General features: G+C 59.2%; 2 protein-coding genes across 5 annotated transcripts in view; one reads left to right on the forward strand and one right to left on the reverse strand.

Annotated features, from left to right (window-relative positions):
* AMFR (autocrine motility factor receptor) overlaps positions 1 to 7,584 on the forward strand; it is a 36,531-nt gene extending 28,947 nt beyond the window's left edge. Inside the window, exons 11-14 of the mRNA XM_055145772.1 lie at positions 1,299 to 1,433; positions 3,104 to 3,187; positions 4,864 to 5,048; positions 5,960 to 7,584. Coding sequence (XP_055001747.1) covers positions 1,299 to 1,433; positions 3,104 to 3,187; positions 4,864 to 5,048; positions 5,960 to 6,110 — 555 coding nt within the window. The 3' untranslated portion in view covers positions 6,111 to 7,584. The remainder of the gene's footprint in view (positions 1 to 1,298; positions 1,434 to 3,103; positions 3,188 to 4,863; positions 5,049 to 5,959) is intronic.
* Positions 7,585 to 11,228: 3,644 nt separating this feature from the next.
* Positions 11,229 to 23,185, reverse strand: part of GNAO1 (G protein subunit alpha o1) — a 148,367-nt gene continuing 136,410 nt past the window's right edge. The window contains exons 7-8 of one of the 4 annotated variants that reach the window (XM_004600661.2): positions 22,685 to 22,838; positions 11,229 to 13,590 (exon numbers count right to left, since the gene is read on the reverse strand). In XM_004600661.2, the coding sequence (XP_004600718.1) occupies positions 13,403 to 13,590; positions 22,685 to 22,838 (342 nt within the window). In that variant the 3' untranslated portion in view covers positions 11,229 to 13,402. Of the gene's footprint in view, positions 13,591 to 15,941; positions 16,096 to 21,119; positions 21,473 to 22,684; positions 22,839 to 23,185 lie in introns of those variants that run through there. The other 3 variants (XM_004600660.2, XM_004600659.2, XM_055145406.1) reach the window with 3 other exon arrangements.

The following is a 23,185-nucleotide window of genomic DNA, read 5'->3' on the forward strand; positions in this document are numbered from 1 at the left end:
CAGGTAGGGCGTTTGCCTTGCACGCGGCCGACCCGGGTTCAATTCCCAGCATCCCATATGGTCCCCTGAGTACCGCCAGGACTGATTCCTGAGTGCAGAGCCAGGAGTAACCCCTGTGCATCGCCAGGTGTGACCCAAAAAGCAAAAAAAAGAAGAAGGTGTGGGGGCTGAGAGGTAGTACAGTGGTTAGGGCGCATGCCTAGCGTTTGCCCAGCCTGGCACCACTTATGCTCCCTGAACACTGCCTGGAGTGATCTATGAGCACTGTTTTGGTGCCACCTCAAACAAAACAAATAAGGATCCAGAGCTTCCTGTCTGAAAGTGTGGGGAGGGCTGTGCTGAGGTCTGTTTCTGCTCCCCGCTGTGCGCCTGCATTGCAGAACCCTGATGGTGGGTGCTGAGACCTTGGTAGCATGCACCACAGCTCTAGAACTCCATCAGGAACTCTCTCCCCTCAGAACCTTTGTCACATGGAGAGGGGATTCACAGGCCAGAGACTCACCCCTTCAGCACGTGCAGTCATGTCATCACGATGATGGTTGCGGCGTGGAGCAGCTCTGCTCCCTGCCCTCCGGAGTTTCTCTCTGTCCTTGTGGAGTAACTTCCTCACCCACCCTGGCTCCTCACAGCCACTTGTTCTCACCAGTTTTCCTTTTCTCTTTGGGTTTTGGAGCCTAACCCGGCTTATGCCTGGCTCTGCTCTGTGCTCAGGGATCACTCCTGTTGGTGCTTAGGGGACCTCATTTAGTGCCAGGGATGGAAACTGGGTTGCCTGTGTGCAAGGAAAGTGCTCTACCTGCTGTACTACCACTCTAGCCCCAAGTACATTTTTATATGTGAGTTATTCTAAACTTTACAATTAAAATCTTGGGACTCTAGTACAGCAGGGGCGGGGAGCTGAGGGAGGCTTGCTTTGTGTATAGACTACCTGGAATCAGTCCCTAGCACTGCTTCTTGTTCCCTGATCATTGCCAGGTGTAGCTTAGTAAAAGCAAAACAAAAAGACCCCAATTAAAACAACAACAACAACAACCTAGAATTCTAGTTCAGCATTTCTTGGGAACCAACTGGATTTTCTGTGCTTTTTAAATTTTGAAATTGATGGTGTCCCCCAGAGTCTCTGTTTGGCATCTTGGAAAATGGCCGAAAGGCCTGAAGTGTCATGAGGGCCGTGGAGTCGAGCTGACTCCTTATTTGTATTTTCAAGTCAGGTCACCAGAGACCACTGTAGGCTTCAGTGAGTACTGCCCAGTGCTGAAAATGGACATTTGTGTGACATCTGGCATGTATTCCTACAGGCTCATCAGATTCAAGAGATGTTTCCCCAAGTTCCCTACCACCTCGTGCTGCAGGACCTACAACTGACACGCTCTGTGGAAATAACGACAGACAATATTCTGGAGGGACGAATCCAAGTCCCTTTCCCTACACAGGTACACTGGGGTATTAAGCATGACAGCTGGATTCTGACTCCATAAAGATTGAATCACTGGCTTAACTTTTTTAGTTAACAACTGGGGATTATTGTTATTTGAGGTTTCCTGTGAATTCCCCAACTTTCCAGATTACACCCTGAGAGACAGACTCACTAAGGCTCAGATTAAAACAAGGGTAAGCACCCAGCACATTGGGTGAGATTTTGCGGCGAAATACTCCCATTCAGTTCTCTCCTTCCAGTCCAGAGCTCAGGGCCTCTGTTTTTGTCGGAGAAGGATCAGCAGCTTTTCTCCATGAAGGGCAGATAAGAGACATTTCAAACTTTGCCAGCCCTTGGCTCTGTTGTGGCCCCTGCATGGCCCTGGATGCTGTGGGTGACGCCCTAGCACTTAGCTACTGACCAGGAGGCTGGAGTTTGCCAAGCCCAGCTGGAGGAGACAGTGCTGGCTGTCCCTGGCTGGCTTTGCACGTTGGCGTGACTTTGTACTGGCAGTATTTCATGTCTCCATGAGGCTGTATTTTTGATTGTTTTAAAAGGTCAAATTTCCTTGTCCATCATAGTAACCTCTCTGTGGATACAAGGACTGTCAACCTTTTAAAGACAAGCTTTCTGGCAGAACCAAGGAACATCTTTATGACCAGGGAATCACCGAGAAAGTACTTGACTTCAGCATGCATAACTGGAGACCAGGAAATAGTAAAACAGTTAGGGCGTGTTCCTGGCACGTGTCTGACCCTGGTTCAATTCTGGCACCACAAGGTCCCACAAGTATCCCTGGGTTTAGCCCTACAGCGCCCCCTCCATCCTCAGCACTGCTGGCGTGGTCTGGGGACCCTTGGCTCTCTTATGCTGAGAATATTGCTGGTGAGGTCCCCAGGCCTCTGGAGCACTAGTTGGGAAGCCCATCCCCTCACAGAATATAGATAGAAATCTCTCCAGTCGGAGTTTGTTCTGTCTTGTTGGCAGACGGAATGATGCTGGCTGAGGTACTGAATGCGCTCGCCAGTCCTCACCTGTCTGACCTGCCAGGTGGCTCTGGGTCTCCCCAGCAGGCGGCGTGGGAGTGCAGATAATTAAACGGGGGCATGTTCCAGGAACCACAGACTGCTGGTGGGCCTGTGAGGGCAGAAGCAGCCTCGGCCAGGCACATGTTTCCATCTCCATCGTGGGCTTGTCCCACAGGTACCTCAGGAGCCAGGGCAGAACTGGTCCCCCTCAGCAGCGCTGAGGAACACCTCAGTGAGGTCTTGATCCCGCACGCAGCTGTAGTGGGTCTGCGGGCCCTGAAACACACTGGACACCCAGCAGCAAGTGGCAGGGCCCCGGGAATCTCCACTGCTGGCCAGGCCCCCCCATGGGCCCCAGACAAGACCCAGCATGGACAGAGCCGCCTCAGGAGTGGCTTCTTCCAAATGTTGCCACTGTATCCTGCGCTTTTGGTATTGTTTCTGTAATAGTTTGGCCGTTACTCCTGCTGGAAGGGAAAGTGAATGTGGAGCCTATAGTAACTCTGGCAACTTTTCCTTGTCTTGAGTCTTGGTAGCTTCTTAACTTCTTTGGTGGTGCAACCTGTGGGGCACCCCAACTCCCACAGCTGCAGCTTAACCCTGCTCTGGGCCTGGCTTCAGAACGGTTCTGTACTGTGTGTGGGCGCTTCTCTTTCAGAGGCCGGACAGCATTAGGCCTGCGCTCAACAGTCCCATGGAAAGGCCCAGTGGTGACCTGGAGGAGGGAGAAACATCTGCTCAGGTACAGGCTGCACATGGGGATGGTGTCTGGGCTTGGGAGGAGATGCGCCTGGCAGCAGCCTCCAGTCCTGCCGTGTGGGTTCCAGAGGCTGAGCGCCAGCAGGGAAATGAAGGCTTTCGGGGCCACCTCGGAGTGAAAGATTGACAAACTCTGTGGCCTGCAGCCGCATTATCAGAACTGCATGACACAGCTAAGAAGGGCAGAGTAAGCCTGGCGCCGGGCTCTTCCATACCCAGGTGGGGAGTGACTGGGCTCAGCTCCCCAGATCTGAGACCATCAGGTTTCCCCTCTCCTCACTTGCCACCTCGACACTGCCAGTTCCTTCCACGCATTTCATAAAAACTGGACCCCTTGGCGTCCGAGAAAGAGCTCAACGGACTGAGCACATGCTCCGCACGTTAGAGAACTGCATCTGATCCTCAGCCTGGCAGAGTCCCCTTAGCACTGTCAGATGCGGTCTGCCCCCCACCAGAAAGTCACACCAGACCCCTAGAGATGGAGAGGGGATGGTTGTGTTAGGAACCAGATCTGCTCTGTTTGGAATAGCTACCCCACAGCAGAGCACCCCGTGTCTGTTTCCAGGGGAGAGGCTGCCTGTCCCTCTTCTCTGTTACTCCTGTTGACACCATCACTGCACTTGCCTGCACTGTCTTGGGAACAGAGGAGATGCCCTCAGACCACCCTATCTTTGTGTCTGTGTTGCGATACAAGACTTCCCACACAGGCTGGGGGCTGAGCTGTGCGCCTCCCCCCTAGGTGGGTAGGACGCTCATTGATGAGGTGCAGAGGCTGCTTTTCCCTGAAAACAAGAAACAGTTTTCCTGTCTTCCTGGGACTGAGTTCAACTTTTCACATCTGTACCCATACCCAGATCATACCGTATTTGTCGGATGGTGCCTGCCTGCTTTCAAAGAAGTGTTCACTTCTGCATTTCCAGTGTTGTTTTGTTGTGGGTGGGGTGGTAGTTGTGTCGAATTCAGTGGTGCTCAGAGTCTGTTCCTGGCTCTTTGCTCAGGAGTGACCCCCGGCCTGCTCAGGAGACCATGTGTGGTACTGTGGATCAGGCTGGGCTTAGCCGCAGTGGAAGGCATACACGTGCCTTACGCTGTCCTATCTCCAGCCCTGCATTTTCAGTTTGGGGGTTTGCTGCTTTGGGTTAGATTTGAAAGTTCAGTTGGCCTGGAGGCAGCTGAGGGGGCTGGTGCCGGGGTTAGGCTGAGGTTCTGTAGCCTTCTCCCACTCCCTCCACCACTCACTGCTGTCTTTTCAGGAGGAGGGGCCGTAGGATGGGCCCTGTGACCCCTTTTATGCTCCTTTGTGCAAACACACACACACACACACACACACACCACCACCACCACCACCACCACCACCACCACCACCCCTCTGAGTGTGCTTCCTCCCACTGGCGGGTTGTAATGCCCACCCCACCAAGTTGTCTCTGTGGGCAAAGGCCATCTCTCTCCTGCCAGCACACACAGGCCCGGCTTTTTCTCAGCCTTCAGAGTGCATGTGAGTTCCCACCAGTCCCGGTGCTCCTCTGTGGTCTCCCCAGGTGCCTGCCGCTGCCATTATGCATGTGCCTGGAGCACCCTTCCTGGCACTGTGCCTCCCTTTGGGGGGCCCTGGCCCAGGGGGGATTCGCTGTGCTCACAGCCTTGTTTCCCTGTGTCCAGAGTGAGCGTGTGCCACTGGATCTCAGCCCTCGGCTCGAGGAGGCCTCGGACTTCAGTGAGATAGAGGTGGAGCCCAGCGAGGGGGAAGACTTTGAGGCGCGAGGCGGCCGCTTCTCCAAGTCCGCCGATGAGCGGCAGCGCATGCTAGTCCAGCGGAAGGATGACCTGCTGCAGCAAGCTCGGAAGTAGGTGACGTTCCTGCCCTGCCCGTGCCCCTAGCGTGGAGCAGGCCCCTGGGTGTCTTTGCAAATGGGCACCAGTGTGGAGAGATCATTGCAGGTCGCCTGGACTCTTATATTTCAGACCCCCAGGCACCAGACGGTTCAGCTGGTAACACGGTCACTGGTCTCCTGTGGGCATCTACCACATTCACCTGGACAGCAGCACACTCACATGCACCTGGAGGGCACACACACCTGGGGGACACACACACCTGGGGGACACACACTCCTGGGGGACACTCACCTGGTTGATACTCACATGATGACACACACACCTTAATAACACACACAAACACTTGAGTGACACCTATACACACATACACTCACCCACGCACTCACCTGGATGGAACCTACTGACACATAGAGACAAACTCACCTGGATAGCACACACACACACACACACACACACACACACACACCTGGCTAGCACACTTACACTTGTCTGCATGCCTATATGTTTTCCGCCCATATGTTGTTAATAATCTGTACTTTGCAAAACTCTGAACATTACAGCTATACCCATTTGACAGATGTAACAATGAAGAAATGGGGAACTAGAGAGGTTGATGCTGCCTTTGTGTCCAGCTCCCTTGTCCTCCCTTTGGCCACTTTGCCTTGCAGCTCAGTGGCAGGAGTGAGCTTGTAGCTCCTGGGACAGGGGCCGGTCTTCTATCTTGGGGGTAGGATTGGTGCCCATCTCGTCGGGCCTTGTGTGTGGTGGGATGTCACGATGGGTCGCAGGAAGCTGTCCCTGCTGCAGAGACCCTCTGTTCAGGGAGGCAGTTACTGAGGATGGGCCTGGGGGATGGGAACGAAGCTGTCAAGACACACGCACACCTCCTGTTCCTCGTCACTCATAAGCATTGTTGTCGTAGGCGCTTCTTGAATAAAAGTTCTGAAGATGATTCAGCATCCGAGAGTCTGCGGCGCCCTGCAGAAGGCACGACCTCCGACCCCGTGACCCTGCGACGCCGGATGCTGGCCGCTGCGGCTGAACGGAGACTTCAGAAGCAGCAGGCCTCCTAGCGCTGCCTGGCCTTCCCGGAGGCCTGTGTGCCCCTGCCTGCGGTGGGAAGAGCGGGCTGGACTGCAGACGCTGTATAAAGCATGTGGTCTCACTCGCGCTGGGACAGCTGACAAATTCAATCCTTTTGTAATACTTTGTATGTGACATTTCTCTTCCCTTAGAAACACTGCACACCTAACTCTAGGCATGATCTCTTCTGGCATTGACCGGACTTCTTAGGGGTGGGGAAAATCAAGAGGAAGTGGGTCACCACAGACCCCGAATGACTGTGTGCAAAAGTCACAGCAAATACTGGGCTCTTGGGGCTGGAGCGATAGCACAGCGGGTAGGGCATTTGCCTTGCACGTGGCCGGCCCAGGTTCGAATCCCAGCATCCCATATGGTCCCCTGAGCATCCCGAGGAGTAATTCCTGAGTGAAGAGCCAGGAGTAATCCCTGTGCATCGCCGGGTGTGACCCAAAAAGCAAAAAAAAAAAAAAAAAAAAATGCTGGGCTCTTGCCCTGATCTGGTAGGAAGGAGGTGGGAGCTGGATTCACAGAAAGCAGTGCAGAGCTTTACGGCAGGAGCCTGGCGCCCCACCACTGCACAGTTCTGCTCCAGCTGTTCTGCTCCGGAATCCTTGAGAATGTCCCGTTCACACTCTCAGGCTCCTGGACCCCTGAGCTGGCAGGGCATCTCAGGAAAAGAGCACATGGCTTGGACATGTGGAGCAGAGGAGGGGAGAGTAGTGTGTGAGGAGGTGAACTATTGTGCCCTATCATATCAGGGACTCATTTTCTGAGCCCCCCCCCCAATCCAAAGCTGGCTTTATTTCCGTTAACGCTGGTGCTTCTGCCTCTCACAAGTGTCCCCTGTGTGTCTGTCCTCTGTGCATTTCATTGCCTCCTCCACTCCTTTGGATACAAGGAAAGTCAGTGCTTAAAGAGTCAAGCAGCAAGCTTTGGTTTATGGTTTTAATTCCTTGGTCAGATAAATTAGGCAATGCCAAAGGCTGTAGGTTTAGTTCTTAGAGAAAATGTGGGCCTTCCAAGATGGGAGAGTACCTTTTTGGAGGACATAATTGATGAAATAAAAGATACCTTTTGTATCTTTCTTCCCTGGAGCCCATCATTTTCATGACTTTATTCCTATTGGTTTAATTAAACATAGAAAGGTAAGCTGTGTACCTGCCTTGGAGCAGAACCAAGTCCCAAACCTTTTCAAATTCTTCACACATTTAAGGATTTGAAACATGCAAATCATAGGCTACATGGTTTTAATGTCCTATTGAATTTTTTTTTAAAGTTTGAAAGCATAGTTTGATGATAGTCCTTTTGGGAAGAACCAGTATTATCTAAAATTATTGGCAAAGTTAAATGTATTTTGCATAACACAAGTTTTTAGATTGTTGAAATTAATTGAAAAAAAAAGTGGAGTAAATATTTAGGATGAGGTAATTTATTTCAATAAATCTTTCAAAAGCCTTACCTAGAGATACTGTTAGTAAATTTCTGTGATTTTGTTTTGTTTTGCTGAAAGCATAGCTTTGTGTTTTTTTTTTTTTGTGAGACAATAATAAAAAGCAAACTCTGCGTGTGTGTATGTGTGGTGTGTGTGTGTGTGTGCATGTGCGTAACTCTGCGTGTGTGTGTGGTGTGTGTGTGTGTGTGCATGTGTGTGCATGTGCGTGCACATGTATGTCCACTGAGGCACTTGCCTGGGTTGCCCACATGAGGCAGAGTGGGCCATTTTGGTTGGAGGGTCTCCCTGTCCCTACTCTTCACCCATTGTACACATTAAAGATGACCTGGATGCCCTGATTGTCATGCTTCAGAGAGGCGGAGAGACCCCATCCCAGTTCATTTTAGAGTGGCCTTTAGGGGAGTGGGACAGTGAGCCACGCCTTCCCCGGCCTCGGCCTGGGCGTCCTTCCCTGCACTGCCCTGTGCCTGAGCTTGGAGTTATGGATTCTGAACATGACAATCTCTTGACTTCTGCCCCTTCTTGGGCGAAATCAGGGACTGGTGCTAAGGGCAGCATGGAAGACCAGACCAGTGTCCCCTGACCTTGCCGACGTCAGAGACATGTCCTCATGCTCTCTTATGCCCCAGAGCCGAAGCAGGCTGCTGATTTCACCTTTGTAAGGGAGAGGAAAGAGGGGCTGGTCTGGTGAGCTCGCAAGTCTGGGGGAGCGCTGTGGCTTATGGGCCCAGCTTTCTTTTTTTCACTTTTTTCTTTTTGGGCCACACCCGGCGATACACAGGGGTCACTCCTTGTTTTGCACTCAGGAATTATTCCTGGCGGTGCTCTTGGGACCATATGGGACGCTTGGATTCGAACGCCCTATCCGCTGTGCTATTGCTTCAGCCCTGGCCCAGCTCTCTTGACATCTTGGATTCTCACTTTTTTTTTTTTTTTTTTTTTTTTTTGCTTTTTGGGTCACACCTGGCGATGCACAAGGGTTACTCCTGGCTCTGCACTCAGGAATCACCCCTGGCCGTTCTCAGGGGACCATATGGGATGCTGGGATTTGAACCCGGGTCGGCCGCGTGCAAGGCAAACGCCCTACCCGCTGTGCTATCTCTCCAGCCCATCACTTTTTTTTTTAATCCCTTCCCCCTACCCCGTCCCACCTTCCCCTAGTCTTGAGACTGTTAAGCCAGAGCTTTGGTCCCCAGCACATTTGTTTCACTTACATGTTGTAAGTTGAGCCCAGGTGGCCCCTTTTGGACCTGATTTCCCAGTAGAGCCCGGAGACCACATGTTCTTAATCTGCCTCCAGCAGCTGTGGTCCTGGAACTGGGAGTGGAGGGGAGAACAGAAAGGGAGCTGGGGCTTTGCTGAGGTGGGCACAGCTGGCAGGAGCTTGTCAAGGAATAACCTCTGCCTGCCTGCCTTCTCCGGGGGTTGGGTGGCGGGGGCACTCTGTCACCCAGAAGTGGTTCTAAGACCGATGCACATGAGTCTCTCGAAGAGCTTTCGGAAATGGGTCAGAGGCCCCGCCCCTGATTCTGATGGTCTTTGCAGCCTTTCTCCGAAAATACTCCCTGATGTCCATTTTAAGAGGGATCAGGCAGCAGAACTCCCGTTGACTCTTATCTGAGAGCCAGAAACGCGGCCTGGCCTATCGGCTCGTCGGGGAGGATCTGAGTGACACCACAGGCAGGCCGAGTCGCAGGCCTTCATTCAGCCTTGCCCTGCATCCCCGTCGGCCCCAGCCGGGCTCGGCATGCACAGCCATCTCCCCTCTGCAGTGTTTCCTTCACAGGGAACACGCCGGGGCAGGGAAACTGGTGGGAAAGTTGTGTGGGAACTAGTAGCAAGGCGTGGCCCTGCTGGCCGGCTGCCTTATCCTGGCTGGGAAAGGGTTCCCGGCCTCGCTGGTTCTCTGTGACGAAGATGGGCTGCTTGTCACCCCACAGCCTCTGCAGCTGCCAAGACCTCCCTCTTGACCCCCGCTAGATTTCAGAGACGGGAATTGCCAGGGAGGGGCTTTTCCAGGCTGCCAAGTCTATTGGTTGGCACAGGGAGAGGATTCCAGAGAACACCCTATGCAGGAGCTGTGATGCGGCCCTCGCCTGCCTGGCTCATGAGCCATCCACGGGCCCCAGGACCACGGTGGGCTGGGTGGAGAGGAAGGGCGGGACGAAGGCCCGGGCTTGGGGCACACTGGCTGTGCCAGGCTGCGGGGCGCTCTGTGACTACGACTCTGGCCTGCAGGGGGGTTTCTGGCTCCCAGGTGCTGCCAGGGGGGTGGAAAGCTTTCCACCGTAAGCAGGTGTGGCCCCCGGGAGCCCGGGGGCCCAGGCCATTGGTCTCAATGTCGAGACCCAATTCTCCCACAGCTGTGGAGCCACGGGCTGCAGAAGATACAAGGGCCTGGAGCAGTAGATTTGGAATGACCACCTTGTGCCAGGTGCCCTGCTTCTCCTTAATTCCACTGGACCCTCAAAAGCAGCTTGAGGGGGCTGGAGCGATAGTACAGCAGGTAGGGCGTTTGCCTTGCACACGGCCGACCCGGGTTCGATTCCCAGCATCCCATATGGTCCCCTGAGCACGACCAGGGGTAATTCCTGAGTGCAGAGCCAGGAGTGACCCCTGAGCATCGCTGGGTGTGACCCAAAAAGAAAAAAAAAAATTGGGGGCTGTAGAGATAGCATAGCGGGTAGGGCGTTTGCCTTTGCACGAGGCCGCCCCGGGTTCAAATCCCAGCATCCCATATGGTCCCCTGAGCACGACCAGGGGTAATTCCTGAGTGCAGAGCCAGGAGTGACCCCTGAGCATCGCTGGGTGTGACCCAAAAAGAAAAAAAAAATTGGGGGCTGTAGAGATAGCATAGCGGGTAGGGCGTTTGCCTTTGCACGAGGCCGCCCCGGGTTCAAATCCCAGCATCCCATATGGTCCCCTGAGCACAACCAGGGGTAATTCCTGAGTGCAGAGCCAGGAGTAACCCCTGTGCATCGCCAGGTGTGACCCAAAAAGAAAAAAAAAAAGCAGCTTGAGGGGGCTGGAGCGATAGCACAGCGGGTAGGGCGTTGCATGCGGCCAACCCGGGTTCGATTCTCAGCGTCCCATATGGTCCCCTGAGTATCGCCAGGAGTAATTCCTGAGTGCAGAGCCAGGAGTAACCCCTGTGCATTGCCGGGTGTGACCCAAAAAGCAAAAAAAAAAAAAAAAGGTAGCTTGAGGCGGGGAGGGGCCTGGAGTGATAGTACAGTGGGCAGGGCACTTGCCCTGTAGGCAATGGACTCGGGTTTGATCCCTGGCACCCTTCTCCCGATCCCTGCCTGGAGTGACCCCTGGAGTGACCCCTGAGCATAACTGCTAGTGGACACACACACACACACACACACACACACACACACATGCTCCCACCCCAACAACAACCAATAAAAGCAGCTGTGAGGAGCTGGAAAACGGCTAGCAGGAACCTGCCAGCAGGAAAGGGCCCCCTTCTTGTTCCTAGATGCCGTTCCCTTGGCGACGGCACCGGGGTTAGTATGGAGGTGTTGGCGGGGTGCCTACTGCATACACCCCGGCCCACTGGCCTCCCGGCGTCCCTCCTTCCCTCTCCTGTCGCGTGAAGCCCACCAACCTCCACGGTCTAGAGGAAGCCAGAGGGTGAGAGACTCAGGAATACAGACAAACATTCTCTTTATTGAGCTACACATGAATTTCCATTAGTCAGAGAAGTAGACTGGCAGTGTGTAAGTATCACAGAAACCTCACCGATTGGGAATAGAAAGGCTTAGAAAGACCCGTGGGATTTTTTTTTTTCAAGTTTTTTTTTTTCCTGTATTTTCAATTTTTTGTGTGTTTTGTATTTTTTTTTTTTGGCCTCCTCTTTAATCTGAGAAATGGCTGTGACTGGCCTTCTCCAGCGTATAGTAAGTCTGAAACGTGAAGCCGTGACGAGGTCTGGAGACGAGTCAAAGTAGAAATGACACAGGACCGATCATGGAAACGCTTTCCTGGAAACACCGACATCCCAACCTCTTCCCAAGTGTCGTGGCTCCCTCCCCTCCCCATCCTGTGGTTATCTAAAAGGGTTCTTTGTCATCTGCAGCACACACATCCCCACATGAGAGAGATCGAACACAGATCACTGGAACAAGGGAGGAGGTGGAGGGGCACGCGGAGTACCCGTCCAGAGAGGGGGGGGCAGGGGCCCCGGGGCAGAGGTCCAAGCCCCGTCCCCAGAGTCGGGGGCGACGCCGCGTTCGCGTTCGCGAGCGGAAAAACCCAACCGGAAGCTACTGGAGGAAGATGAGCAGGGCGCCGGGGACGGGGGCTGGACAGGACGGTGGTTCCTACTGGGCTCTATACACACGATGGGGGGCTTCTTTTTTGGCAGCTACTGGCCAGAGCTGTGCTTTTTCTATACAAACCTGGAGTGAGGTGTGGAATGGCGTGGGGCCGAGTATGGGGTGCAGGTGGGGGGCGAGGTGGCGGCACGGCGGGGGGTGGGGGGGGCAGGGGGGCGGGGCACTGGCAGCCAGAGGCTTCTGGAAGCAGCCTGGGCATACTGCTGCGAGGTACCGGGCGGGCAGATGTGTTTCTTTAGTTTTCCCCCCAAAAGGAAATATGGATGAAAGGGTGAGTTTTCCTTCCTCTCTCTTTTTTAAAGCTACAAAGCATGTGATAAATGTGGGCTTTTTTTTTTATTATTATTCCCCTTTCAAATTCTAAATGTAAAGACTCAACTAAAACCGGATTCTACAGCATTCTACAGAAACACACAGCCTCCAGTCCCTCGGGGGTCGTGAGATAGACGGGCCCAGTACAGAAAGGCTGTGTCTTTACAGAGGCTAAAGGTCATGCGAGCACAGCACAGGCCTGAAGGCAGCCTGGAGAGAGAGACAGGGGGTCCCGTCTGACCACGTCCTTCCCTTCTCAAACCAACCCCGAATCCCTGCCACAGCTTCCGGTGCTACTGGGGTGAAGGCAGGATGGGATTAGGAACCCGGGGGCTGTCGGGGGCCCCAGCCGTGGAGGCGTTACCCTAAGGGACCCTAACCTGGTGGTGCCCTGCCTGTCTTCGCCACACGCCTCCTGGGGGCCCCTTGGACCCTGCCAGTGAGTCTGGGCCCTGGGGTATGCCTCCCCGCCTCTTCCCCACCCCACCCCCAGCTGCTCTAGGAAAGCAGATGGAGTCTGCTCCTTTTTCTGGCTCTTGCCTCGTTAAACATGAATAAAGAAAACTCAGGAGACAGTGGATTGGTGAGAACAACGATTCTTCTAAATTCTTGAACAACCAACCGCCACCCCAAAGAGAAGAGTCCTGATTATTCTGTGGCGGTGAGGGGCTCGGACGGGGAGACGTGGAGGGCGTTGGCCACTTCTGACAGGGGCTGGGGGATTTTCACCAGAGCAGGACAGAACTGAACGCACAGTCTCGGCGGGGGAAGGAGAGGAAGTGGGGACGGCGCCGGCCTTTCTCCGCCCTCCCCCACCTGCTCGCCAAACGGGTCTCAGCGTAGAATCACGTGGCTGTTCTTAAAAGGGATGGGGGGTCCCATCACCGTGTGTGCATGCGTGCGTGCATATGTGCGTGCATGCACGCACTCACGGTGGGAACACAGGGAGGGTTTATGGGATGGTGGTCAGTTCTGTCCGAAGCTCTTTCTAGTACAAACTAAAAAGAATTTTTTTAATATATATTTGTATATAGATAAGATTTTGTTATTTACCAACTTGCATTTGTTAGTGGCGTGTGTGTGTGTGTGTGTGTGTGTGTGTGTGTGTGTGTGTGCAAGCTTTTCTGTGAGTGCTGGAACCATTACCCACGAGGGTTGCTAACCAGACAAGAGGTCAGTATAAGCCACAGCCCCGGAGGTTGTTGGCAATGATGATGTCGGTGACGGCGTCGAATACCACCTGGATATTATTCGTGTCTGTGGCACAAGTCATGTGACAATAGATTTCTTTGTTGGGTGAGCGGTTTTTGCTTTCGAATTGTGCTTGGATGTAGGCGGCTGCATCTTCATAGGTGTTGGGACCTGTACAGAGAGACACAAGAACAGGGGGCCCTGGTGAGAAGGGGGTGCTGTGGGGGTGGGGGGCGTGGCAGAGGGGCAGGACACTGGGTGCCCCAGAGGAAGCGACAGCTGGGCACCCCTCCCCCAAGCTGTGGTCAGCTTCCGAGTTAAAAGCCATGTCAGGCGAGGGGCTGGGGAGACGAGGCAGAGGAGCAGAGTGCGTGGTTCACGCGCCCAACGCCCCAGGTGCCATCTCCGGGACCGCGTGGCCCCCGCTGGGTTTGCTCCCAGTGCCCCGCATCCTAAGGTCTCAGACTGGTTCCACCGGGGAGCCTGGAGATGAAATCCCCCGATTTCCCCTTACAGGCCGCTCAAGCACCTTGGAGGCTGCACCATCCACAGCTCAGTCTAAGCTAGCCTTGCTGCTTCCCCATCAAACAAGGAGAGGTCCAGCCCAGGGGAGGCGCCCCCTGCAGGCCGGCTGGGGACCAGCACGCGGGAGATGAGCTCTACCACACTAGAGGCTTCCACGGAAGAGGCAGCGGGCCCCGGCCAGGGGCTGCTGGAACCTCCTGGGCCCAGAGGAGAGGCCAGGCCAAGAAGGCGCTGGGATCCCTGTGTGCGAGGCTGACGAGGGCGCGCAGGCTGTGCAGTGCCAACTGGGCCCCCTCACTCCTCTGTTCTCTGGCTGTCCCGGGGCTGCCCAGGGGCTGTGGGGGCATCTAGGTTATGCAGCAGGACAGTTCTCCAGGCCACCGCTTCCACTGAAGCCCCAGAGAGGGGACAGGGACCCGCTGAGGCAGGGACGAGGTGCCCCACACTCTTCCAGGGCAACGGAAGCTCCTTGCTGCGAGGGTCCGGCCAGCTCTGCAGTGATGGGGCGGGGGGGCAGTCAAGGCTTCCTCAATCCCCAAAATGGGCCGGGCATCATGAGCAGAGGCGCCCCGAGCGGGCAGTCTGAAGCTGGTACAGGCGACAGGGTGACCGGCCAGACCAGGGGACAGAGGGGCACCCAGAGGGCGCCATGTCCTGCTGTCCTTCCCCAGTCGAGCGACCCCCCGACCCGCTCCGTGCCCTTTCTCTGTCCTCACACACCTTGGCTCTCCAGGGCAACTGTGGCCTATTGCCTCTGTTTGGGTGGTGTCTCAGCTCAAACCGGGTCCCAGGGGTAAGGGCAGGGCCTTAGGATCACTCTGCCCGATGGTGGCACGGCCTGAGTGGACACCGGCCACCCCTTCGGCAGCCCCATGCAGCTTTATTTTATTTTTGCTTTTTGATCACACCCGGCGATGCACAGGGGTTACTCCTGGCTCTGCACTCAGGAATTAATCCCGGTGGTGCTCGGGGGATCCTACGGGATGCTGGGGATAGAACCCAGGTCAGCTGCGTGCAAGGCAAACACCCTGCCTGCTGTGCTATCGCTCCAGCACCCCCGTGGTGCAGCTCTGAGCAGGCAGGAGAGGCCAGCAGAGACTTCGTTGTGTGTGGTGGGGGTTATGTGGGGGGTGCGGGTGTTGCCCTTAAGCAGGTGCCCTCAGCCTGGGGCAGCCCGGGCCCACCTGCATGCCCCCCAGTCTGCAGAGGGCACCTCTGCTGGGCCGTCCCCGGCCCGGACCCCTGGCCGACATTCCCTCCAACAGCCACGGCCCGCAGAGCTGGCAGACAAGGCCTTCGAGGGTGCCTGCACGGAAAACGGGGTACAGGGAACGGAGTGAGGGGCCCCGAGTTGTAGGTGGTCCTGGCCCCCCAGACTGCTTCAACCCCACCTGCCAGCCTCCTCCACAGCCCCCGCACTGAGCGGAACCCTCGCAGGCTGGGGGGCGACGAGTGAAGGGCCCTCCACAGCCCGAGGAGCTGCCGCTCAGAGGCTCTTGCTTCCGGGGTCCTGTGGAGCCCAGCCCGTCTCCCTGCGGGGGGCTGCGCTGAGCTGTGACGCCCATGCCCTCTGTGGGACAGTGCCCGGGAGCCCCTCAGCACCCACCACCCTCCCTGGGCTCCGGACGCCAGTTCCGGACCGTCCCCAGGAACGGCCACCTCGTCCCCGCACAAGCCGAAAGGGTGAAAGGCAGTGGGGCAGCTTGCAGGAGACAGTTTGACAGGGCTGAGGTGGGCGTGACGGACAGGTGCAGCCAGGGGCACCTCTGGCAGGGGCAGAGCGGGCAGGGGGCAGTGGGGAGAGCAGGGCTGGGCCGGCCGCCAGCTGGGGCCTCACTGCCGGCTCTGCTCCAACTCCAGTGGAGGTGCCGGCAGACAGACACGGTCCTGTCCCTGGGGTCCTGCCTGTCACTTGGGGGAGGACACTCCCCTTCCTGCTCCCTGTCCTGGCCGGGGTTGCCTGCAGTGCCCCAGACCCTGCGCGGGGCCACACCCACCTGTGTACTCGGGAAAGCAGATGGTCAAAGGAGACTTCTTGATCTTCTCCCCAAAGAGATCTTTCTTGTTGAGGAAGAGGATGATGGAGGTATCGATGAAGAACTTGTTGTTACAGATGGAGTCGAAGAGCATGAGGGACTCGTGCATGCGGTTCTGCAGGCCCCGGCAGGAGGAGAGAGCAGGACAGACAGCAGGAGGGACAGACACAGAGACAGGGAAAGAGAAGAGAGTTAGGGCCGAGAGAGCGGGCGGGGCTCCTGAGCGGCTCCGCGTGGGGCCCTCGCACAGACGGGAGGACACAGTGACGCTGAATGAAGGCTGGAGGGAACCAAGCCTGGCTCCCCCGAAGAGTCCCCGGGAGGCTGCCGTGTGAGCATGTGGGTGCGATCGTGTGCGTACATGTGTGTGTCTTTGTGTGTTACTCACGTGTGTATGGGCATGTGCTTATACACGTATGTGCATGTAGTTCATGTAAGTGTGGGCATATACTTATATATGTGTTCATGATTGTGTGGGCCTGAGCCCGTGCTCATGTGTTTGCATGTTCACGTGTGTGCTTGCATGATCATGTATGTGAGTCCCTGCTTACGTGTCTGCATGTTCATGTATGCGCGGGTCTATACTTAGGTGTGCATATGCTTGTATGTGTGCTTGTGTGTGCACAAGCTTGTTATACATACTTATATGTGCATGTATGTGCATGAACTTTATGTGCATGTATGTGTTTGCATCCCACACGGCAGAGCCTGGCAAGCTCTCCGTGGCGTATTCGATATGCCAAAAACAGTAACAACAAGTCTCACATTGGAGATGTGACTGGTGCCCACTCGAGCAAATCAATGAACGATGGGATGTGTTTGCATGACCTTTATGTGTGTGTATGGGCATAAGCTTGTACATGCATGTATGGGTGGGCATAAGCTTGTGTGTATCAACATGGGCATTGTCTGTGTGTGTGAAAATGGGTGTGTGTATATATATGCTGTGCATGCGTGTAGGCCTGAATCTGTGTGTTCACACATGCATGTCGGTGTATGAGCATGGGCATGTGTAAATGCCTGGATGTGTGCGCATATGTGCGTGCATATTTAGGGGTGGCCACGTGCATGTCCTGGACGTGCCAGAGAGTGGGTTGTGCCCTGCCCATGCAGCCCTCCTGTCCTGGCCCCTCTGTGGCTGTGGTGGACGGGAGGCTCTGACGCCCCCCTGTGGTGGGAGGGGGTCATGCAGGGCTCCTGAGGGAGTCCGAGGGGGAACTGCGCCCTCCACAGGCGGCATCTGGACCACCGTGAGCATCGTGGGCGCCACAGAGAAAGCAGAGCTCTGGGGCGCCGGCCTCTCTCCTTGGCCAGGGCTGTTGGCACGGGGGCCAGGCCCGGGCCCTGGGGTGCCACCTCCCAGGAACTCTCCCTCTCTCTGCGTGGGAGTCTGCTCCTCCCCCTACAGGGCCCTGTCCAGCTCGGGGGTGGCACCCCAGTGCCCAGCCCACTCAGGCCCACCCGGGAAGGAGAGAGGCCACAGGGGTAGGGGCTGGTGTGGGCGCAGCTCACTCACCCCCGGGGCCTCTGCCCCGTCCCCCAGCCCTGCACCCACTGCCTGGGAGACACAGGCCAGGGCTGTAGGTCAGCGCCCACACCAGCCCTCGGCCCACCCCCCATGGCTGCACCGTCCATGAGCTCAAGGGGCTCTCAGGGAGGGGCGCGAATGCCAATGGCCCGTCCCTCTCTGGAGGGTCGTGCCAGCCCCCCGCAGCCTGTCTCATCTCAGCATCCTGCAGAATCCCCACCGGGCCCGAGGCCCTGCAGCCGGGAGCCTCTGTGCAAGGGAGCAGGTGCTCAGGGCCGCCCCTGGGCTGGAGGGTCTGCTGCAGGACCCCCGCCCCGCTGCCCCACGGCACAGAGCTGCCCCTCATGGCCCACAGCTGCCCCCATAGCCCACAGCTGCCCCCCACGGCCCAGAGCTGCCCCCATAGCCCATAGCTGCCCCCCACGGCCCAGGGCTGCCCCCCACAGCCCAGAGCTGCCCCCATGGGCCGGAGCCTACAGAGGTGGGGCAGGGGGACTGCAGGGGTGACTGGAGCCGAGAGGGGACGTTCAGTCAGGGGCAGGTGCCTGGACAAGCAAGGGCGGGTCTGCAGGAGCCCTGGGCCACTCGGCGGAGCTCAGGGCCCCGTGGCTTCCTGCGCCCCGGCTGATGCACCCAACACGGGCCTGAGCACCCGCAGAGCTGAGTCCAGGGGGAGAGAGACCCGAGGCGACTCCTGTGTCTGCAGCCCCCCAAGGCCGGCCCAGGACAGGCGGTGCGCAGGGGAGAGAAGGGCGCCGGCGCCAAACCCACCCCCCTCCCCACCGAAGCCAGAACCACCGTCCAGGAGCCGGGCACACACCTGGCCTTCTGGAGCGCTGCCCCCCGGCCCCCAACACACCGACGAGAGGAAAGAACGGGCGGGGGGAGGAGGCTGCACTCCCCTCCCCCCAGCCCCGTGTGCCCCCCGAGCACGCCAGGCTGGGAGAGAGAACACAGAGGGGACAGGCGAGCCTGCGGGACCGTCCCCTCCAGCGGGCGGGCCTGAGAAACACACGCCGGCAGCCAGTCGGTGATGCCAATCGCTAGAGATTTATTAAACCAACAAGTCACGCTTCTTACAAAATCACAGTTAATGTGGGGGACACGGGTGCGGGGGGGGGCTCAGCACAGGAGCCACGCATGGCACAGAGGGAGGGGGTGCTGGGGGCCCACCCTGCGCAGGCCGGCCCAGCCAGGGGAAGACCGTGGCGCGGGGTGGGGGCTGCCAGGGGAGGGGGCAAGGCTGTGTGTGGCGGCAGTGGCCTTGGGGACAGGTACCCCTTCCGGTGGGCCCCCCACCCCCTGCCCCAGGCAGCCCCCTCTGGGGACCCGCCTTCCCGAGCCTCCCCTGGCCCTCGGGCTCGTGGGCTGATCGGGGCCCATGTGGGCACTCTGAACGAACGTCCCTGAGCCCAGGCCTCGGGTCTGGGTTCCCGAGAGTGGGCAGGGGGATCCGGCGGCTTCCAGCAGGCTCAGAAGCGCAGGGGCAGCTGGGAGCCTGGCCGAGCCTGCTGGAGGAAGCGACCGAGGTGGGGGGAGCGCAGGAACGTATTCCCAGCCCGGTCTCGGGGTGTGCTAGGCGGGATGGCGGGTGCTCAAGAGAGGAGCGTGTAGCACCCACTTCTGGGGTGTAGACGGTGACTGTGCGAGGGGCTGAGGGAGGGGCCTTTCCCTCGGGGTGAGGTTCCTGCCACCTCCTCGGGGCTCTGGGGGCATCCGAGTGCCCCCAGTGGGGTGCGGAGCTTCTGGGGTGGGGTGGAGGCGGAAGCCTTTGGGCACGGGGGATGAGGGGGCTCCTGCCCACTCTGGGCGGGGGGACACGTGCTGCCCAGGGCTCAGGCTCGGGGGCCAGTGGAGGCAGTGGGGGGGGGGGCCCCGGCACACACACAGAGGGCTTTCCTGGGGCCCGGGAGGTCAGACCAAGGAGGAGGGGCCGAGCCCACCACCACCACCACAGGCCCCGAGCTCTGGGGACCCAGGGGTGCAGCCGCCAACGTACCCCTGGCATTGAGGGGGCAGCCCCGGGCAGGGACCCCCACGTCTGGCCGCACATCTCCGACCCCCGTTCCCCTCTCCTTGCCCTCCCCCCCGCCACGACGGAGCCAAAGCTGAAGTGTTCCCCCCCCCCCCCGGGCCATCGGAGTGACCCGTGACGGCACCAGGAGACGCAGTGGCCGGGGGAAGCTGAGCAGCGGGGGCTGCTGGAGACGAGCGAGCCTGCACCCCCCACCCCCTCTCCGAGTGCTGGGCCCGGGGTGGGGGGAACTCTGGCCACTGCAGAACAAGGGGCGGCTGGCTAGGCAGTGACCACTTCTAGAATGATGGCCTTTAAGGCTGGGCTTGGCCAGCTATCTGCCCCCCCCCCCCGCCTCTCAGCTGCTTTGGGTTCTGGGGCGGCAGGGCAGAATCAAGGGCACAGCTGGCCACACCCTTGGTGCCCGGCAGAGCAGCCAGCCCGGCGCCGACTCCCCGGCCGTCTGGCTCCGCACACCGGGTGACACTGAGGGGCGCCTGGGAGTCTGGCCAGCCCCCCGAGGCCAGGCCGTCAGCTTGGGCACACCTGTGTGGGCCCAGCCCTCCTGCAATGAGCCTGGCCCGGGGTCATCCCCGTACCCTAGGAGCTCAGGACACTCCGGGCTATTGGTGGGGTGGGGGGGCTCCTCGAGGCCCAGGTTGTGGGGGGCCCACAGGGCGAGCCTGGGGGCTGGGCAGAGCCCACAGGAAGGGTGGCCGCGCCAGAGCATCCAGTGGGCAAGGAGAGGGGAGGGGGGACGGGGAGAGGGAGAGTGAGAGGAGAGAGGGGAAAGGGGGGCTGGAGTGAGCACAGCGGGTAGGGCGTTTGCCTTGCATGCAGCCGACCCGGGTTCAATTCCCGGCGTCTGACTTGCACACGGCCGACCTGGGTTCGATCCCCAGCATCCCATATGGTCCCCGAGCACTGCCAGGAGTAATTCCTGAGTGCAGAGCCAGGAGTAACCCCTGTGCATCGCCGGGTGTGACCCCCCCCCACAAAAGAGAGTGAGAGAGGAGAGAGAGTGAGGGAGGAGAGAAGGAAAGAGGGAGAGTAAGAGGAGACAGAGTGGGGAAAGGGAGGAAGAGAGGGCACAAGAAGGGGAATGAGAGGGAGAGAAGGAGGGAGAGGAAGAGGGGGGACGAAGAGGGGGATCAGTCCGGGCCCCCCACACCTCAGACACTAGGTCCTGTGCGGTCATCACCCTTCTCTGGTGGTGACCCCAGGGGCGGTCATCAACCATCTGTCCCCGCGCCCCCCCGCCGAGAGGGCTTCCTGGCCACAGAAACGCCGGCTGAGGCCCACCGGGGGAGACGCAGGAGGAAAGGCGCGTGTGCCGGCACAGGGGGCCGCGGCGGGCAGGGACGCCCCTCAGACCCACACACACCCGACCGGCCCCAGCCCAGCCGGAGGTGACGGAGCTGCCCCTGGCCAGACGCCTCCTCGCGCCCACCCCCCTGCCGGCACCCACCCAGCACGGGGCCACGAGCACCACGCCGGGGGGCAGGAGGAGACAGCCGGGACCTGGGGCAACCCATCCTCCAGGGCGGGCTTGCCCGGTGCCACCGGCTGCCCCAGCCCCCTGGGATCAGGGTCTCTGAGCTGCAGCTGAGCGAGGCGGCACGGCGGGTGGGGGAGCTGAGGGGCGCCTGGCCACGGCGGCGGCCCCTGGGGCTCCCGCGGGCTGTGCTCTCCAGGGGCTGCCCTAGCTGGGTGGGAGGGGCCCAGCGCAGGGGAGGGGTGGCAGGGGTCTGGGGCCGGGCGCTCAGTAGAGGCCGCAGCCCCGCAGGTTCTTGGCGATGATGACATCCGTCACCGCATCGAAGACGAACTGGATGTTGTTGGTGTCGGTGGCGCAGGTGACGTGGGTGTAGACCTCCTTGTGGGCCGACCTGTTCCTGCTCTCGTACTGGGCCTGGATGTAGGTCACGGCGTCCGAGAAGGCCTGCGGGCCTGGGGAGAGACGGGCAGGGCAGGGCTGAGGCCAGCGCCCCTGCCCCGGGGGCCTGAGGGTGACGCGGGGCCCCGGGGACGGGCGGGAAAGACACGCCAGTGTCACCTCCAGTTTCAGATCCGTGAGGGGCTGGGGCCGGAGTGACAGGACAGCAGGGAGGGAGGGATGCTGGGCGCCACCCCCTCCCCCATCGCCTGGGGTCACCACCAGGAGGGATTCCTGAGTGCAGAGCCAGGAGTCCCCCTGAGCATCACCGGGTGTGGCCCCCAAAGAAAACAAACCAAGGGAGGAGCCAAAATGGGGCCCCGCGTCACCAGCACCCCCTTTTCCTCTGGGCCAGGGCTGGCCGGCCCCGACGCAGTTTCTTTCTACGTTTCTGCTCCAGGGGGCAGCCCTAGCCTGACCCTGTTCTTCTGGGCCCCGGGGGGCAGGGAGGGTGCAGAGGGGGGCTCGAGCCTTCCCTGGCGGGCCGGGGGGGCTACCTTTGGAGATCTTCCCGCTGTGATGGGGAGGGCCCGGGCCTGCGAGACCTCGGGTGGGACTGTGGGCAGCCTAGTGCCCGGACCGGGCGGCCACAGCCCTGGTGGGGGGCAGGGTGCTCAACAGACCAGACGCTGGGCGCGGTCGAGCTCAAGGTGGGGGTGGTGTCTCATGGGTACCCCAGCTCCTTTCTAAGTCTGGGCAGGAAGTGGGGGGAGTGTCCCCGGGGCCGTAGGGCACAGCCCCCAGGATGGCCAGGAGAAGCCTGGCTGCAGGGCTGAGGCCTGATACTGGGCAGGGGCACAGAGTGAGCCGGAGGCGGGCCCCAGCCCACTCCCAGTGAAGAAGGTGCATCCAGGGGTCCCCCAGACCCCTGCTGCCCGACTACGTTCCATTCTGGGGGCAGGGAGGAGGGCTCCCCCCCCACCCTGCTCACCTCGCAGGCCTGGCCACAGGGGGGTCCCCTCGCTGCTCCAGAGGGCCTGGGAAGGCCGTGGTCTCTGACTCCCTCTCCCACTCCCCACGTGGACAGAGCTGGCCTGCAGTCTGCAAGGACGGGGGCTCACTTCCCCAGGACCCCTCAGCCTGCACCCCGGTGGGAGGTGCGAGCCCCACCCAAGGGCGCCCGGCGCTGCCGTCCCCTCAGCCCCCTCACATGGCCGGGAAAGGCCCCCCCCGCCTGGTCGCCCGGCCCGAGCGGGTTTCCTGCCGGCCTCCGCGGCCCCGGCTACCTGCATACTCGGGGAAGCAGAGCGTGAGCGGCGACCGGAGGATCTTCTCCTGGAAGATGTCCTTCTTGTTGAGGAACAGGATGATGGACGTGTCCGTGAACCACTTGTTGTTGCAGATACTGTCGAAGAGCTTCAGGGACTCGTGCATGCGGTTCTGCAACAGAGCGGGGGGCGCCGTGAGGGACGGCCGAGCCCCGCGGCCCCGACCCCCCGACGGCCGCCACTCAGCGAGGCAGGCAGAGAGGCCAGGGCCGCCCACCGGGCAGGACGCACCCGAGGGACCCGAGGGACAGCAGGGGTCATTCCCCCGCTTCCTTCCACACACAGGCAGGAGTGGGGCGGGGTGGGGGAGCAGGGGCGGGGGGTCAGCTGCCCCTAGCCTCGACCTCGGCGGGGGCTGAGCCCCGGGCAGGTGGGCAGGGCATCGTGGTCTCGGGAAGGACCCCCAGCTGGTGGCGAAAACATGCACCATGCACGCGGGGTCAGGCCACACGGGGTGGG

This window comes from Sorex araneus, chromosome 8 (assembly GCF_027595985.1).
Source record: "Sorex araneus isolate mSorAra2 chromosome 8, mSorAra2.pri, whole genome shotgun sequence".
In the NCBI taxonomy this organism is placed as follows: Eukaryota; Metazoa; Chordata; class Mammalia; order Eulipotyphla; family Soricidae; genus Sorex; species Sorex araneus.